The sequence below is a fragment of the Mercenaria mercenaria genome, chromosome 19 (genome assembly GCF_021730395.1).
Source record: "Mercenaria mercenaria strain notata chromosome 19, MADL_Memer_1, whole genome shotgun sequence".
Classification (NCBI taxonomy): domain Eukaryota; kingdom Metazoa; phylum Mollusca; class Bivalvia; order Venerida; family Veneridae; genus Mercenaria; species Mercenaria mercenaria.
In genome coordinates, this window is record NC_069379.1 from 19,567,579 (window position 1) to 19,583,599 (window position 16,021).

General features: G+C 32.3%; 1 protein-coding gene and 1 long non-coding RNA gene across 2 annotated transcripts; both read right to left on the reverse strand.

Annotated features, from left to right (window-relative positions):
• Positions 1 to 2,089: 2,089 nt before the first annotated feature.
• Positions 2,090 to 7,815, reverse strand: LOC128551103 (uncharacterized). The gene is made up of 4 exons (XM_053531495.1): positions 7,747 to 7,815; positions 6,670 to 6,813; positions 3,471 to 3,599; positions 2,090 to 3,050 (listed from the first exon to the last, which is right to left on the reverse strand). The coding sequence occupies exons 1-4, from the start codon at positions 7,781 to 7,783 to the stop codon at positions 2,944 to 2,946; spliced, it is 417 nt and encodes a 138-aa protein (XP_053387470.1). The 5' UTR covers positions 7,784 to 7,815; the 3' UTR covers positions 2,090 to 2,943.
• Positions 7,816 to 8,822: 1,007 nt separating this feature from the next.
• On the reverse strand, positions 8,823 to 14,977 carry LOC128551237 (uncharacterized). Its single transcript, XR_008368726.1, has 3 exons — positions 14,849 to 14,977; positions 11,072 to 11,240; positions 8,823 to 8,953 (listed from the first exon to the last, which is right to left on the reverse strand). It is a non-coding gene; the product is annotated as an uncharacterized LOC128551237 (long non-coding RNA).
• Positions 14,978 to 16,021: the final 1,044 nt, after the last annotated feature.

Genomic DNA, 16,021 nt, shown 5'->3' on the forward strand with positions numbered 1-16,021 from the left:
AATTCGGTACGGTACTGAAAAATGGGCATTAATGAAATCACGACTTCCTGAATTGAAATTTCGCTAATATAAGATAAGAACCTTCGCGAATTTAAATTTCTGACCCTTCCGTCGCGAATTCAGAATTCGCGAAATAAAGATCACGCTAATATAAAGTGATTTACAGTAAATAGAGGGTTTTAGCTCGCGCAAATCATCAGATTTTAAGACATAAACACTTCTGAAAGAAATGCAGAAATTTAGCCTGAAAAAAAGGTATATATTATTTTATAAATAGTGTCACCTATGTGTAAATATGCACAATTTCGTTTTAACCATTACATTAAAAAAGTTACATTGTCCAGATGTTGTACGTGCATATTTTAATCATGTTAATCTGAGTTCCGCTGGATGCCAGGGCTGGGAGGTGTGAGAGGTATAATACATTCAGTATTTCGTGAAGAGATTAATCAAATATTGTCTTCATTTACATTGCTTCCTTGCATGTTATACCTTATAGAATTTATTTTAACCTTTATTCAGTTAAAATATATATTATAATAAATTCAAAACATAGCAAGATGTTTTCAGTATCTGAAGTATATTTGTCTTTATTTGTGCGGAATGTACATGTGAATATCATCACAACTGATTTAAAAAAAACAAAGCTAACAAACTTTGAGATATTTTGCTTTATGCAATGCCATCGTTGATGATGCAGTGTGTGTGTGTTTCTTTTGCCAAAATTAAGGCAGATAGATGGATATAAAACTTTTAACCATGCATATCTAAACTCACTGAATGAAAAAGGGTAAATGTTAAATATTAAAATGAAATATTTGTGTATATTTGACCGTACTTAATCTTCTGTAAAATAGAAGAAAATGGATATTAATTATAATATAACGTGTAATATAACGTGTACATAAATTATAACACTTACAACATATATTACAATTTTAACATCCGGTATAAGACCAGTATCAGCAATCATGGAAAAAGAACAAACGTTTTTCATTGCAGTCTATATATTGACTTCTTCTCAAGTACTGCCTACATACATAAGCGTAACGATTACATCCAATAGATTGCATAAATGTACATGTAAGATATTCCCGCTCTTACTTAGCTTCATTTTGTCCCATGCGTCCCGTAGGTCTTCCTGTAGATTTTTTAATATCACAATTAGCAGTCTTTAAGTGTCGTATTGCGACCTTCAAAGGTCTCCCTCTGCACTTGGACTTTTAGTGTTGTTATATTTCCTGGGTCTTTTGCATCAAGCAGACCATTCAATTATATTATAACTGCGATTTTGGCGGTGCTAGGGGATCTGACGGGTGTTGAACATTTTATTAACTGTCATGAAAAGCCTCAGTCAAATGAAGTCTATTATTATTTAGACTTTGTTGCGTACTAAGCCTTAAATGGATCTTATTACAGATTTCATCAGGTTTTGTTTTAGAATTTACCACCTTTCATAACCTAATTTAATCAGAAAGTTACATAAACAAAGCAAAAAATACGAGAACAACCCAAACGAACAACCAACGGAACATAGCGGGGCACAACAATTAAACGGCCAGAGGCAATGCACAACTGGAGAGCATAAACCAGTAAATTGATCACAGACCCTGACAAGCTATCATAATGTTACAAAAATACAGAACAATATAGATAGAAGACCCCATAAACACCCAGTGGAACAGTTTTTGTATTATACAACAAATGCTCGTGAAAAAATTGTTTTAAAGAAATTCTGCCGAACGATACGCGCGTGTATTCAATGCTTACGCAAAAGGTAAAACAACAAGAAAACAACCATCTGAATACAATGGCACAATTACACCTTTCGAACCAATCGTTAGCAATCTTAACTCGGAATACATTTTGTGTTCCTAACTTTTTAGTAGTCTGTAATCATATTTATCCAAGTTTCTCAAAACAATACAGTGAAAATAAGAGGGTTACTCTTTTTGTGTTATCCTTGGTATGAGTGGGTTCGACATTGTCTATTTTATTCATTTAACCTGTCCACGATGTATTTGATCAATAGTTAAAAACACAAAAAAAGAAAAGTTTATGGGTTAAGTGTAATCGTTTGATACAGATATGGCTTTAAATATATCTTTAATCAGAAGTGCGTATAAGCAAACAAGCAGGCAGATAAAAACACTGACAACAGACGTTCAAAAAATGTGCATAACCTGTATAGCAAGTGATATTGTTTCACTAGCTTACATATACATAAGGTTGCAATGAATTTTGAGAACACAATGAACGAAAAAATTTAACCTGGGTCACATGTATGGAACCATGTACATCAATGATTTTAAAGCAAATTAAATATATAATTCACAATGTCATCTATTTAATTTTTTATTACTTGTTTATCTTAAATTGTGTTTACTTCGCTCAGCAGCATATAGCTGGAAAGGTTACTCTTATGCAACGTCTCGTTACAGTATGTGCTTCTTTAACAAAAAGACACAGCAAAATCTTTTTAGCTTTGTTAAAACGTTGATGAATAAGGAACATGCACGTGATACAATACATAAATTCTGTTCCTAACAACAAAGACACACCTTTCAAGATTATTCAAGTCATATCATATGACCATCATCAGAAAAGGTATGTACCATCTGAACCACGGTTGCTAATATGTTTACTGTAGACTTAGTGTAATGTATGCATTATTTTTGAGATTTGACGGACAACAAAAAAGCACTTTCACTTGTTATGAAGACTTCGCGCTTCATAGCAGTTTATCAGTACTTTTCCCGATGATGTTTGTTATTATTCACTAGAATTTTGAATTTGAAAAGTAAACCCTTGTAAATTTTACACATTTTACAGTAGTAAATTTACAAAGAGACTAAAATATGGTTTGGCGCTTTTCTTACATTACGTGAAGTTGATTTTTTTGTTCTTAGTAACAGAATTAACATATTACAAACAGATAAATTTTTAAAACATGCATGTTATAATCAAAATGAGAAACAATGCCAAGACATTCATTCCTCCTCGAGTTGCAGTGCTTGTTTCATGTATGATCTTTCCGTCAAATCCGCATTCTACAAATAGTAAAAAGGGACTAATAATATGACTTCATTTTTTTTTCTACAAAATTTAACAAAAATAGTTTTCTGTACTTTATTCAGCAAATGATTTTGAAAGCGAAAAGAAAATGTTAAAAAACTAAAGCAGATTATGACAATTCAAAAAATAAAAAGAATTTTACCTGCCTGTGACAACAAAATTTGTAAATTCAAAAGTTTGGTCTGACAGAGTCAGGTTAATGTTCTGTTTACATAGATCTATGTCTTGTGAAATATATCCCTTACATGTGGCTTTTGATAATACATACATATCAACTCAAATACATCGATGCCTCATTTCATTTCTTATAACCAAGGGGCTTTACAACAACTTTAAAGCTGCTTTGATTAAATGCAGAAAAAAAAACAAAACAAGTAAACAAAAGGTGCTGATACCTGGTCCTTTCCACGAAAATTTCATTTTCACATCCGAGATTTTCATATTGAAGTGATTTTTAAGATCAGAAACTATTTGATGCCATGGTAGTCCCTGAAGGTCAAGTTCACTGTCGTTCTCGTCCGAATCTGTAGATAAATAGTATTCAAAATAATAGTACAAATAAACAAAGGAAGATATGTGCTCTCATCCGTTCATTTTGGGAATCTAAAGGAACCAAAGAATTAATTTGTTTAAAGACTATTTTCCTACCTTTTCACATAATTGTAATTCGCTTTATAGATATCTATAGTGTATTCTGTTTATGGTTTCAACGAAAACAATCTAGTTCTATCAGCTTTAACTTAAAACAAACAAAAAATATAATTGAGTCAATTTTGATCTATCCGTATGTAAATATTTTACCTATAGTTTGGATTTAAGTGAATATTATGCATTACAAGATTTGATTTACAACTGCAAAAATATGTGATCGTACTGAGTTACTTCTTTTCTTTCTCTAAAGACTGTACCATATTAGCAAATAAATGCAATACCACATTTCTACGTTAAACATGATTAACGTTATTCATAATCATAGACAAACACCTTACTAAAGGATTTGAAAACTGTAAACCACCAAGTATGATTTGAAATTGTGCTCAGTTTCGAACATAGATATTTCGGAAGTTTCATAAAACATTTAACAGTTTTGTACAAAAAGACAAAACGCAGCAAGTAAAATCTTGTTACTTAGTATCAAATAACGGATGAAAGGTTTGAGACATAAAGGACAAAATAAGACACCAATTTAGTCAAAAGGCCAATACGACAGTAAGCTCAAATGAGTTTTACTTGAATATTGGCTAGTTTTGACAAAATGCTGTTACATGTATCACCAAACTTTGACAATTAAAACACGAATTTTCGCGTTCAAGAATCTTTTTTTTTAAAAAAAAAAAAAAAAAGAATAAATGTTCTTTGAAAAGTTCAATTCAAAACCTATTTTGATTTTGACTTAAATTGCATGTTAATTGGTGGTTCAGTCTAAGTTGCAGTTTGACCCCCAACTCCGTTGCCGCCAATCTTTGGGAATAGTTTATCTTTAACGCATAGAGTAAACTCCTGAATCGTTTAAAAATGTAAATTTGAAATTAACCATTGTACAACTGACAAAATATTGAACAAAGATCTACTGCATGCTTGCTTTTACGTTACAATTACAATTTATGCTCGTTGCAATGATACGAAGGGCACACTCAATCTGTTTTAAGCATGCAGTTGTACCTGTATATGTTAAAAAAACTTCTAAGTTCACTGGATCCGAGTATGTTTTAACTGGAGAAAAATCGTGCATTCACAAGGAAATTCACTGATCTCCTTTAATACATGGGCGGTTTTCTTACAACTACCCTCCCCACTTTTAGAGAGAGTTTGGTGTTAGATAAAGGCTCGTTTATAACTGTGAAAATATTGAATCGCATGTAGGAATCATACTTACGACCTTGCCAAATGTCAATATGTACGTTCTTATGTAATATCTCACATAATTTGTATAATCTTGAAAGAATGTCAACATGTTCGTACTAAATATAACACGACTGTAAATTTTAGTCATGAAATTGTGTTCCTATTTACCGAATCTTTAATGTATGCAAAATATGGCCAAAGTCATGTTTAAATAACAAAAAATAAAGCTCATCGATTAAAAACCTTGAATACATGCTTTTGGCACTGTTGTTGATTTCTGTGCCCAGTTATGGATATTTACAATATGCAGACATTTCCTATTCCTAGAATAACAGAATGATTTGTTTTGTTTTTGCTGTGTTTAACGTAACACCAATACAATTATAGGTCATATGACAACTTTCTAGCTTTGATGGTGGAGGAAGATACTGCCTCTCCGACATTATTACATCACGAGCAGGCTCCTGGGTAGATCCACCAACCACCCGCAAGCCAGCTGGATGAATTCCTCATAGGATGCTTGAAACCCAAATCAACCACGGAACGGAAATAAAAAAAAAAGTGTACCAGAATTATTGTAAAGTTATGAGGTATGAAAACAATACATTTCGTATTAATGTCTGTATGCAAGAATAGCGACAACAAACGTTTGTGTTATGCTTTAACGTCACCCCTGTAGAAGCCTTTGGTATATGATCTTCGGTCTCGATCGCAAACAACCCCTCGTCTTGTTCAAGCGTTAAATGCACAAACACATGTAGATAGCTCGTTTGTTAGACACAGTATTCTACAGTAGAGCGATTTTTTTCTAATAATTTTTAATTCTATATACTAATAATTGAAAAATACTTTAAACACAGCAATGCCTTCCGCCGAATCTTGACGGAGAACATGCATCACACCTAGGTTTCAAACTATTATTCTCTATATTCAAAGGTCAATTCAGATAAACAGACATTCTACCTACTGCGTGAAACTGGCGGGCTTGATTTCAACCTTCAAACAATACATGAGTCTTGCATTCATTCTTAATATTTAGTGTCTGTATGGCGAAATGCTATTTTTTTTTACTAGAAATGTCAAGGTTTGATAAAATAGCATATCACTGGGCACCATTAATCTTTTATATTAAAAAAAATTGCTGCATAAATTACGTGCACCACTTAATATCTATACTTTGCAGAGGTGGTTCTACTCAGGAGCCTGCTCGTGATGAAATAATGGCGGAGAGGAAGATAATGTCGTCCTCCATCATCAAAGCTGAAAAGTCGATATATGAGTATAATTGCGTGAAAATAGGATGTATAACAACAATCATTTTTAACATAAATCACTTACCCATAGTTTGTCCGATTGACCAGTCTATAGTTCAATATTACATTATCTGCCAGTAAGCTAAAGTCAACATTTGAAGAATAAAATCTCCGATTGTGTTCAAATTAATATCAAGTTTGAAAAACCGTCTCATTTATGAAAAAAAAACTTTTAAAAATGTAAATAAATCTTTTTTAGAAAGAAAAAGGTCATTGAAACGTTTCAAAAAATGTACGCTGTTGTAACGTCTTTTCAAAGTCACATGTAACCATGTAATGGGGAATTACAAACAAGGATAAAATAACGTACAAGGATATCGGGCTTGGCTAACAAAGAGATGTTAACTAGCAGGTTATTACTAACCGGGTATAACGACATACTTACGAACAGATGGTAACGTACCAGAGTGTAGCTAACTAGGGGGCTATTACTCACCAGGGTATCGATCCTTCCTAACTAGAAGATCCAAGTAGCGGATTGTGCACTGGTTAGCGTCGTTGTATTCATAACAGGAATCGTACCAGAAGTACTGGTCAAGATTCTGACTGAAGAACTTTGCATCCATTAGTTTGCTTGTAACTGTTGAATAAAGAAACACAATTTAAACGTTTCATTAATTTTGCATGTGCTGATACTTAGAAATCAGGCCTTCTTCATTAAGGTACGTATTACTGACGACATTTTTAAATAATTTTCGTACACAATTTTACTAGTCCCTATATTTTGTATGATTTGATCTCTCGAAAACCTGTAAGTAGACAGTAAGAGCATTTTGCCCTTTGCCACCTCGAGCGATTGATAGTTAACTGAGTTATGAAACAGAAATACTGGATATGTATTGTCATGATGGTCATTAAAAGACTACCAGTATTCGAAATGCTTCTTCGCGGTGTTTAAAAGTTATTAAGACACTTAACGTGTTTTATTTAATCGACTTGTATTGACAGGACAATTTTACTAGGTCTGTAATTTTTGTGGCAACAGTCGGAAATGTTGTAGTAATTACACTTTATCAGCACATATACCAGTACCCTGGAAAATTATATACTTGAACAAGTAAACTAGATATTTTTGTTGGATTTCTTTTTTCTGAATTTTAATATCTTTGTACATAAACATTTGTAAATACAAATCCTATGTCTTTATCATGTATAACATATTTAGCATACAGTTATTCTCCTATATACATTACATGTAACTTACACAACATACCATTATTTTCCTACATATGTAACCTATATAACATACCGTTCTTTTTCTGTATATATATAACATACATTACAAATCTTTACTATCCTATATATGTAACCTATGTAATACACCGCTATTCTCATATATATGTTAACTACATGCCTTACCACTATTTTCCTACAATTAACCTACATAACACGCTGTTATTCTCCTATATGTGTAACCTAATTTCCATATAGTTATTCACCCATATATGTAACCTTCATAACATACAGTTTTACATATCATCATTGTCCTATATATGTAAACTACATAACATACCATTACTCTCAGATGCTCTGCTGCAGTCATCCGACATCCTTTTTACTTTTTGCGCATAGTCTTCACAGTTCTTCATTCATGATTACTGGAAAATAATTGAAACTGTATAAGAAAACTTTTATTTTTATTTACTCCTGGCAAAATTGATGTAGATTTCAGTCTACTAACCGTTGTTATATACTTTTTCAAGTATAAGTATTCATAATATAAGATTCCAAGTAAATAAATGTAGAAATGCCCACCTCTCATTTTATGACGCTTCTGCTTCAAGGTTAATAGTCTATTGTATCAATTTAACACAGAAGGACGGCCTGAATGTAGGTGGTAAAATAACAGTTTAGCAACAGAGAATAAAATTTTGAATTTCAAGATTTTGGTGCATATATCGATGACATATATGTTGATACAAATGGAAACATCTGTAAGATAATATTTTCAGTTTGTTGTCATATTCTGATAGTTAGCCTGTGTATGTGAAGTGGTAAACATATAAAGACACATCCAGCAGGATAAATAAATATTTATTCTTTCAATGATTAGCATTGGAGATAAGAAGAAAAAAATAAAACACACTAAGTAAACATAATGAAAATTTCATAAACAGATACTTTAAGTGTATTAAGTAAAGTGTTTTGTTTAACAATGCTAGTATGCACAATATATAAAGAAAATGGAGTGAATTTAATTTAATGTAAAATAATTCAAGTTTGAGATTTTCACTCGGAGAATGCCAGCTTTAAACGCTATGACGAGGTATCAAAATAAAGCCAAAGCTAACTATATGTTTGTAAATAAATACTATAAATCCAGTCATTGCGAGTTTGATCCCTAGGTGTGTTGAACGCTTTTTCTGACGATTTGATACATATGTAAGGGACAACATATCTGAAGTTATGCATGTCTTATTCATGCTGCTAAAATGTCGATCACTTTTGGGGAACAAATAATAAGTAGGTACTGTTAGAGGATTCAAATTCTGCGGAGAAAACAGAGTATAGTCCTCTAATATAAACACACATACGAACATACTTTAACGAGTTATTAAACATTATTACTATGTCTAATTCTTCACTTACTAACACATCAGCTCCCTGTTAACGTTCTGATCTGAATCAGGAGCATTCCACCTGAAGTTACATTTTCCATACGTTTGTTTGGCGGTAAACTCGGAGTAATAGATCATGATCCAGTGTTTGGACTGTACATTCTTAAATAATCAATATGTAAGATAAGAACAAAATAGATATAGTAAATATAGTAAATAAACATAATACAAACGGCTTTCATCTCCGCCATTACCAAAAGAGAACACTAAATGTGTGATATCATATTTACACCAGAATTAAAAATATTACACATAACGGTTTTCCGTGGTTTCCATTGCTAGTACATTTCATTTTTAAGGTTGGATCATTGCAATAAGGAACTACTTGGGTGTTAGTTACGTTGTTATCAAAACAACGAAAACGATGACGGCTTTTTTTCTCGTTTTCTGTACAATACTGGCAGGTTGAGAACCAGCTTTCATAATGTATGGAAGAAAAGGTCTCTATCTAAATTAAACTTGTTTTTATTTTGCGTTATCTTGGTTATTGGCCGCTGGTATATCAGATAATGCAGTTCGCAGATATTGTTGAGCATAACAATACTAAATGAGCTAGCTAGCTTAAATACAGAAAGCTAAACTTGTTTGAATTTGTGTTAACTACAACACATTAAGAACCTCTTCATAATCGGAAATTAAGATTTTTTGCACTAGTAAATGGCACATGGAGTAATGCGATCTCTAGATTATTTAGTTTGCCTAAAGAATGGAATCGAAACAAAATCCGTGATGATATTATATTTTGATATTCACTTTTTGAGTTTTAGAAGCACGAGAATCAGTTTGACTTGAAAAAAGATGACGCTAGAGTTGAGATTTTGTTTCTAATAAAGTTATCGGAAGAGTGAGTGTGCACAACAGAATGGAATTTATAAAAGATCCTTTCGAAGCATAGCCTCAAGCCAAACAAAAATTTACAGACTCGGTTTGGATGAGTCTGTTTTTGAGAGGTTATAAAGTGCGACACCCCGCAAGTCCCAACTCCTCCCGAGTCCTCCCCCACAACATGCTTAAGCGGAAATTGTTTACCCATAAACATTGAATGAAATCAATGATCTGATTAACGTTTTTAAATTTCGATATGTCACTTGACAAAATGCAATTGAGCAGAATATCAATATAAAACAACAAATATTACATTCCTGCGATCGGATCTATTGTTTTATGAAATATAAAACTGTAAACTTTGCAGACGTTGTTTACAATGGAACAAATTCAATTTATTAAGCTACGGTAATTGAAGGATTTGGCTGATAACATGATGATTTTTATGACTGCATAAACTGCTATATTTTGGCAGACTTTACCATCACCGTATGCGCTCTTTTACGACATAATTTTAAATGCTTTCTGTTACACGATCATGGCATCATTGTATAGTCTCTTTAGTTTTATAATGGAATATCTTGGCACGTACACGATGAAAATATCTAATTAAGAGCTGTCACATTCGGTGAAGTTGTCAATCAAAATAACAGCTGACATGGTTTCACTGAGTCTGTTAATCAAAGGTAATAACATTCTAAAATTCTAAGCCTTGTTGCAATGTCGTTTTTTTTTTGTTTTTTTTGTTGTTTTTTTTTTTTGCAGCGTATCTGAAGAATTATGCTACATGAATAATCGAAGACGAATAAAAATAATTATTGATTTTGTATTGCAAAAGGTATAAAGGTATAAAGTTAACATACTTACTGAACAAAACTATTTCTCTGTCATGGCTACACAGCTATGAAGATTTGCTCTTTATCTAATTTCTGACCGAATTAGCGCAATCTGGTATCGTGAGTTTCTTACCTCAGAACATTATACAGTTGATACTTTAAATATCTAATTACATGTATGATTTATACATTTTTTAAGAAAACCTTTAATCTTTGCGTGATATTGCATAAAAATAGATTTCGTCATGACAATCGAAATTCAAAAATGCTTAAGCACTATAAGAAGTTAACAGACCCTTGACGAAACCCGAAATTCGTGATTAAATTCTTTTTCAATAAAATGTTCGGTTGCTTACATAAAAGGACTTTAAGTCTTGAAATAGTAGAGATGATTTTTTTTGTTGTTGTTGTTTTGTTTTTTTGTTTTTTGTTACAGATAAATGTCGTATAACGACATTCAATGTCACATTCAATGATTATACACATATATACATGTAGTAAACAACTATTCAAAGATTGCTTAACATAGTTAAAATGTTATGCATGACATAAACTATACCTGTGTCAGCTCTTGAAGTGAAACCGTGGCATCGTTTTGGTTCGGGAAAAGTGGACAGTCTGGTGAAGTAGCACATGTATTTGGGCTTCCGGCATATGATTCCTCAACCATTAAAATACACAGAAACAACAATACACGAAACTTCTGCATACTGGTATTTGACACAATGCTGTAAATAGAGGTTTTAAAGGTATTTTAGTTTATAATCTTTAAAAAAGAAAGCAGTTACAACTAGGAACAACATACGGGATGTAATTATGATTATTAATCGTGTTATATTATAACTAGAGTTTTTGTTGTTGTTTTTTTTGTGTGTGTGGAGGGCATGGGGCCGGCAGAGTTTAGATATGAAGCCAGTACTTACCCGTTTTACTTTTGCTTGTGTCGGTGATTCGTTTTCATTTCACTTAAAATTGTTGCATCCTATTTTTTTCACTTTAAAAATTGAAGAAAAATGAAATTTCTTTCAGAAACAGTTTCTCAAAATGTGTAGACATCGTTTACAGCTCTGTTACATCTGATGTCACCTGATATATATCAAGACTTTAAAATTATGTTTAGCTCTTTTAAAATATCCTGACTTTTGTGTTAATATCTCATTTTGGATTTCAGTATTATATCCTGTCCTTTTCACTGAAATATAAGGGAAAGGTTGATGTGATTTATGAGCAACGTAATCTTAATTCAAACTTCTTCTTAATACAATTGTATATTGTATACGACACTATTTAACAAAACTGGAGGGATATATAAGCTTATTTATAGACATTGCTGAATTAAGTTTCTTTCCCAATGAAAACAAGACTTATATTTATAGTCTATCTTCGTCTGAAATTTATAAATACATTCACCATATTAGATTATTACATTTTATGAAACCCGACTTTATCTTTATATTTTTATATTATGATATGCTTCTGTGAGCCCCACAAAGGAAATTCAATATTTTACAATTTGTATACAGACCACTTAGTGTAGTAATTGTACACAGACACAGTATTACCATTGTAAGACGTCAATATTGAAATATAAAAGAGTTATTATAAAAGTAGCGTGATCTGTGATGCTGTATTCGGCTCCAGTGGATTTTGCTAGATCGGATCTCACGAGGCGTTCAGCACCGAGTGTCATCCATCCTTGCAAAATCTACGAGAGCCGAATATAAAATCTCTTTGTAATGACCCTTTTATCATATACCTCCACCTGTTTGTTTGTTGTTTTGTTATCAAACGAAATTTTGCGTGCGCTATTTATAGAACGGTGTCAGGTCATGCATATTAAATGATAGTAGTCCGGCAATATACAATACAAAATTTACAATGCGGAATTATTTCTTTCAGTTCATATTTGCTTGTTAATCACAAGCCTTATATTTGACATAATTTGTATAAGTGTATAATTAAACTATTCATTATCATGTCGTTATATATATTTAGGAATTTAACACCGAAATAAGTGTATAGAGTCAGTAGTGGCCTACCAATAAACATGATAAACTGAGTTATAAAATTATTCCTATTTAAAACTTTTTTTAAGAAAAGAAAACACACATTTTGTAGCTTAATATTTATATTACTCCTCAAAACAGATTCCTTAAACACGATTTTGTCATTATCAATAAAGACATTCCGAGAAGATAGTAGTGTAAGGCGTTATGTGAAAATAGGAAGCAAAGCATCACGGCATCACGGAAGACAGAAATGTAAACAAGAAAGAAAATTAGATATGTCAGGCGTTAGGCAAAGAGTGTAAGTAAGACATTACGTGAAGATATGCATTTTAGGCTTTAGTTGCAGCAAAATCTATAAGTGTTGACCTTTGTCTAAGTTGGTATGAACTCAAGGTGTGAATATTTATCCATTTCAGCCTGAATTTACTTGCATCATTGAATTATCATCAGTATAGAAAAACATGCACCAGCCTAGTAATTGTCAATAACATCCATTACACTTACTTTATGTTTGATTTCACATTTACAGGTAGGTAATTTAGATGAAAGCTTAAGATATTTCATATTAGCATTTATATTGCAATTTGTCTATCTTTCAAAAGTTGAGGATACTTTTGAGCAATGTTTAACCACTCTTACGTCGCATATTTTTATTTTAATATTTCAACGCCCTGGACGTATTTATTGCAATTTTCTGAATTTAAATAAATGTGTATGTTTTTTTATGACAGATTTCAGCGGCTATTCAGAAAAAAATGTAATCTGCTAAGATATAAGAGAAAGTTTGTTGTTAGTTTAGGACAATGTAAGTCAAATGGCAGTATTAAATTTGACCATCTGGGCCTAATAAAAATTATGACGCGGAGCTGCGTTAAAGGGGCCTTGACTAATGCTTGAATAGCATTCGGCCCAACCCTTTATATGTACTTATTTTCATGATCTGTATAATTGTGATTTATGCATGTGCATATGTAATCTACAATAAAATATTATTTAACTAATTTAAAAATAAATAATAAAATTAATATTAAACACGTCTCCTTTTAATTTTCCCTTCTTGAGAATTATGATATGAATTGATGACACGTCTGAGTTATTTCATGATATTGCTTATTCGGCATATGTAGCTAAGATGTAGATACAAACGACCCTCTCAATGACGAACGCCATACTGCATGCTTTCAAGGAAAAGCCTGGAATACCACTGAGAAGTGACGAATTGTCGCACTGTTATGACAGAAAGACAAGGAGCAGCACCCTACACAGACCATACTACATGTTAATGGTAAATACTTAGAAGTCAAACCTTTCCACTATCAAGTGACTAGTGATCCATTTCAGATATCACTAGATTTTTTCAGTTTAATATACTTTACTGCTTGCTCCAGAGAACAAGTTCTTTACAAGTTAACGTTTTGCAGTCCTGCTAACTGACTGTAGCCAGTTATTACTACGCTAAACTACTGTGTTTGCAGTGCAGAGATATTAACTAGTACCACGCAAGTTAAACACCCGAACTATTTAGATTTATGTACACTTATTGTTACTTTAAACTTTTATCCTTTACATAAAAATAACATTGCATTTTCATAAATTAGTTTTCTGCGTTCAATTTCACATCAAATGAGTTTCTCATAATGGTTGCGTGCTTGAAAGCCTATCTATTACACAGTAATCGACATATGTTTGAGGTCAATATGTGTTTTTACGGATGCGTCATTGGTCAATATCAGTTTCCAGGTCCGTAAAAACACATATTGACAGAAACTTAAGTCTATAATTGTTATATGCCCTTCTCAATCGCATTCAATTCATTTGACTGGCCCATGTTTCATACATATAAGTACAAGTGATGCCACAAGAGTCATTATCACTTTTGCAGGTCCATATCGCTTTTTACGGACCGGCGCGTGCACTCATTTCGTCTAATTAAATGAGCGCATTTGAGAAGGGCATATAATAAAGTCGCTTACGGAAACTAATATGGGCGTTTCCGTAGTTGGAATATAGCGCAAGATACAGAAGACACTCTAATTCCACAACATTCCCTGGTTCTTTAGCATGCCAGGTGTAAAGCACTTATACACGGTACTCTTATCATAATATGAGTAATTTTAGCTGCATGAGCAGGTCTTCAACTCACGATCCCAGATTTGGTACTCAGCTAGATCGCTACAACTTCTCTTTTCTCATATTAATTCTAACATAGAGTTGTAGAAAGAAACATTTGCATCATGCATGATACACGAATGCAAAAAATATATTTAACGAATTAACTATTAGTTAAATAAACTAAAATGAATAGTTATGTATAAAAAGTCACTTACTTTTCAGCTCCCGGGTAAAAAAAGCAGTTAATCCAGTTTGGACGCTGTATCTAGTTCTGCACGCCTCAGTTAATGTAAATCTATTTACTTAATTTACTTTGCTTCAGCGAATCAGTGAGCGAATCGTTGAACACAATTGACGTTATAATGGAAAATATAACTTCTAATTTGATACAAACTTTTAGTAAGTCTGTCATATATCGTTGCATCTAGACAATATGTCAAACTATGTCTTTGAAGCTGATTTCGGATCATATGTTAACAATAATCATATTTTACCTATTCGATACTATCATTCTTTTCATAAGCTACTTACATGCCGTTTTACGAAGTTTATGTCCGACTTTTTACTATGTCAGCTGAGCCATATAAACATTTTGGTCTTTCTTTCAAGACATACAAAATGTTACTTTAAATTTCTATAAATTATTTTTTAGACAAAATTTATATTAAGATCCTTTGGAGGAATAGAACACATCTAAACAAAATAGCAACAGACTCACCGTGACTATGATAAAAGCATACCATCATATGTTATATAATTATGATATGATGATTTATGTACCTATAGAAAGTGAAATTGATAATTATTAATGAACGATTTCACCGACATATAATGTCTTAGGCAATTTATAATTTAGCAAGTGAACCGTATCGTCGGTCCAGCATTTCTGCTTTAAATACGTATAGCTTCAAAAACTATCCGGGTGTGAATATAAAAATATGCCGTAAAAATCACTGAATCATCTTATTATTTGTTTGCATATACCATTTCTAATAATAAAAGTACTCTAAAAAAATTTTATGCCAATATACCTCCAAAAAACACTTTAAAATGATACATTATTCGTTTCAAAATACGCATTACATATGTCATCAGCTTTTTTGCATTTTATCTCATAGCTTCTGAAGTAAGCTAGACACAAATTATGTTTTGAAAATACAGTCAAATTTGTGTTAAGCAACCACCAGTGGGAGCAATGCACCTTGGCTTGTAAAGTTAGATGGTTGCAACGTCGTATGAAGACAATGAACACATTAATTTGCGGATGTCTCTAAATCGTTTTTGGTACTTGTAACATGTATAAATGTTGAGTTCTGCTTAAACCCGGGACGAGGAGCTTGTATTATAGCATGCATCTCCACTACCGTCCACGACCAGGCTCAATCAAA

Excerpts from the sequence above, each read along its gene's own strand:
- LOC128551103 (XM_053531495.1), bottom strand. The coding sequence starts at position 7,783 with ATGTCGGATGACTGCAGCAGAGCATCTGAGAGTAATG. Across the intron at positions 3,600-6,669 it reads TAGGAAGGATCGATACCCTG|ATTCGGACGAGAACGACAGT; the intron begins GTGAGTAATAGC and ends ATTTATCTACAG. Across the intron at positions 3,051-3,470 it reads ATTTTCGTGGAAAGGACCAG|AATGCGGATTTGACGGAAAG; the intron begins GTATCAGCACCT and ends TACTATTTGTAG.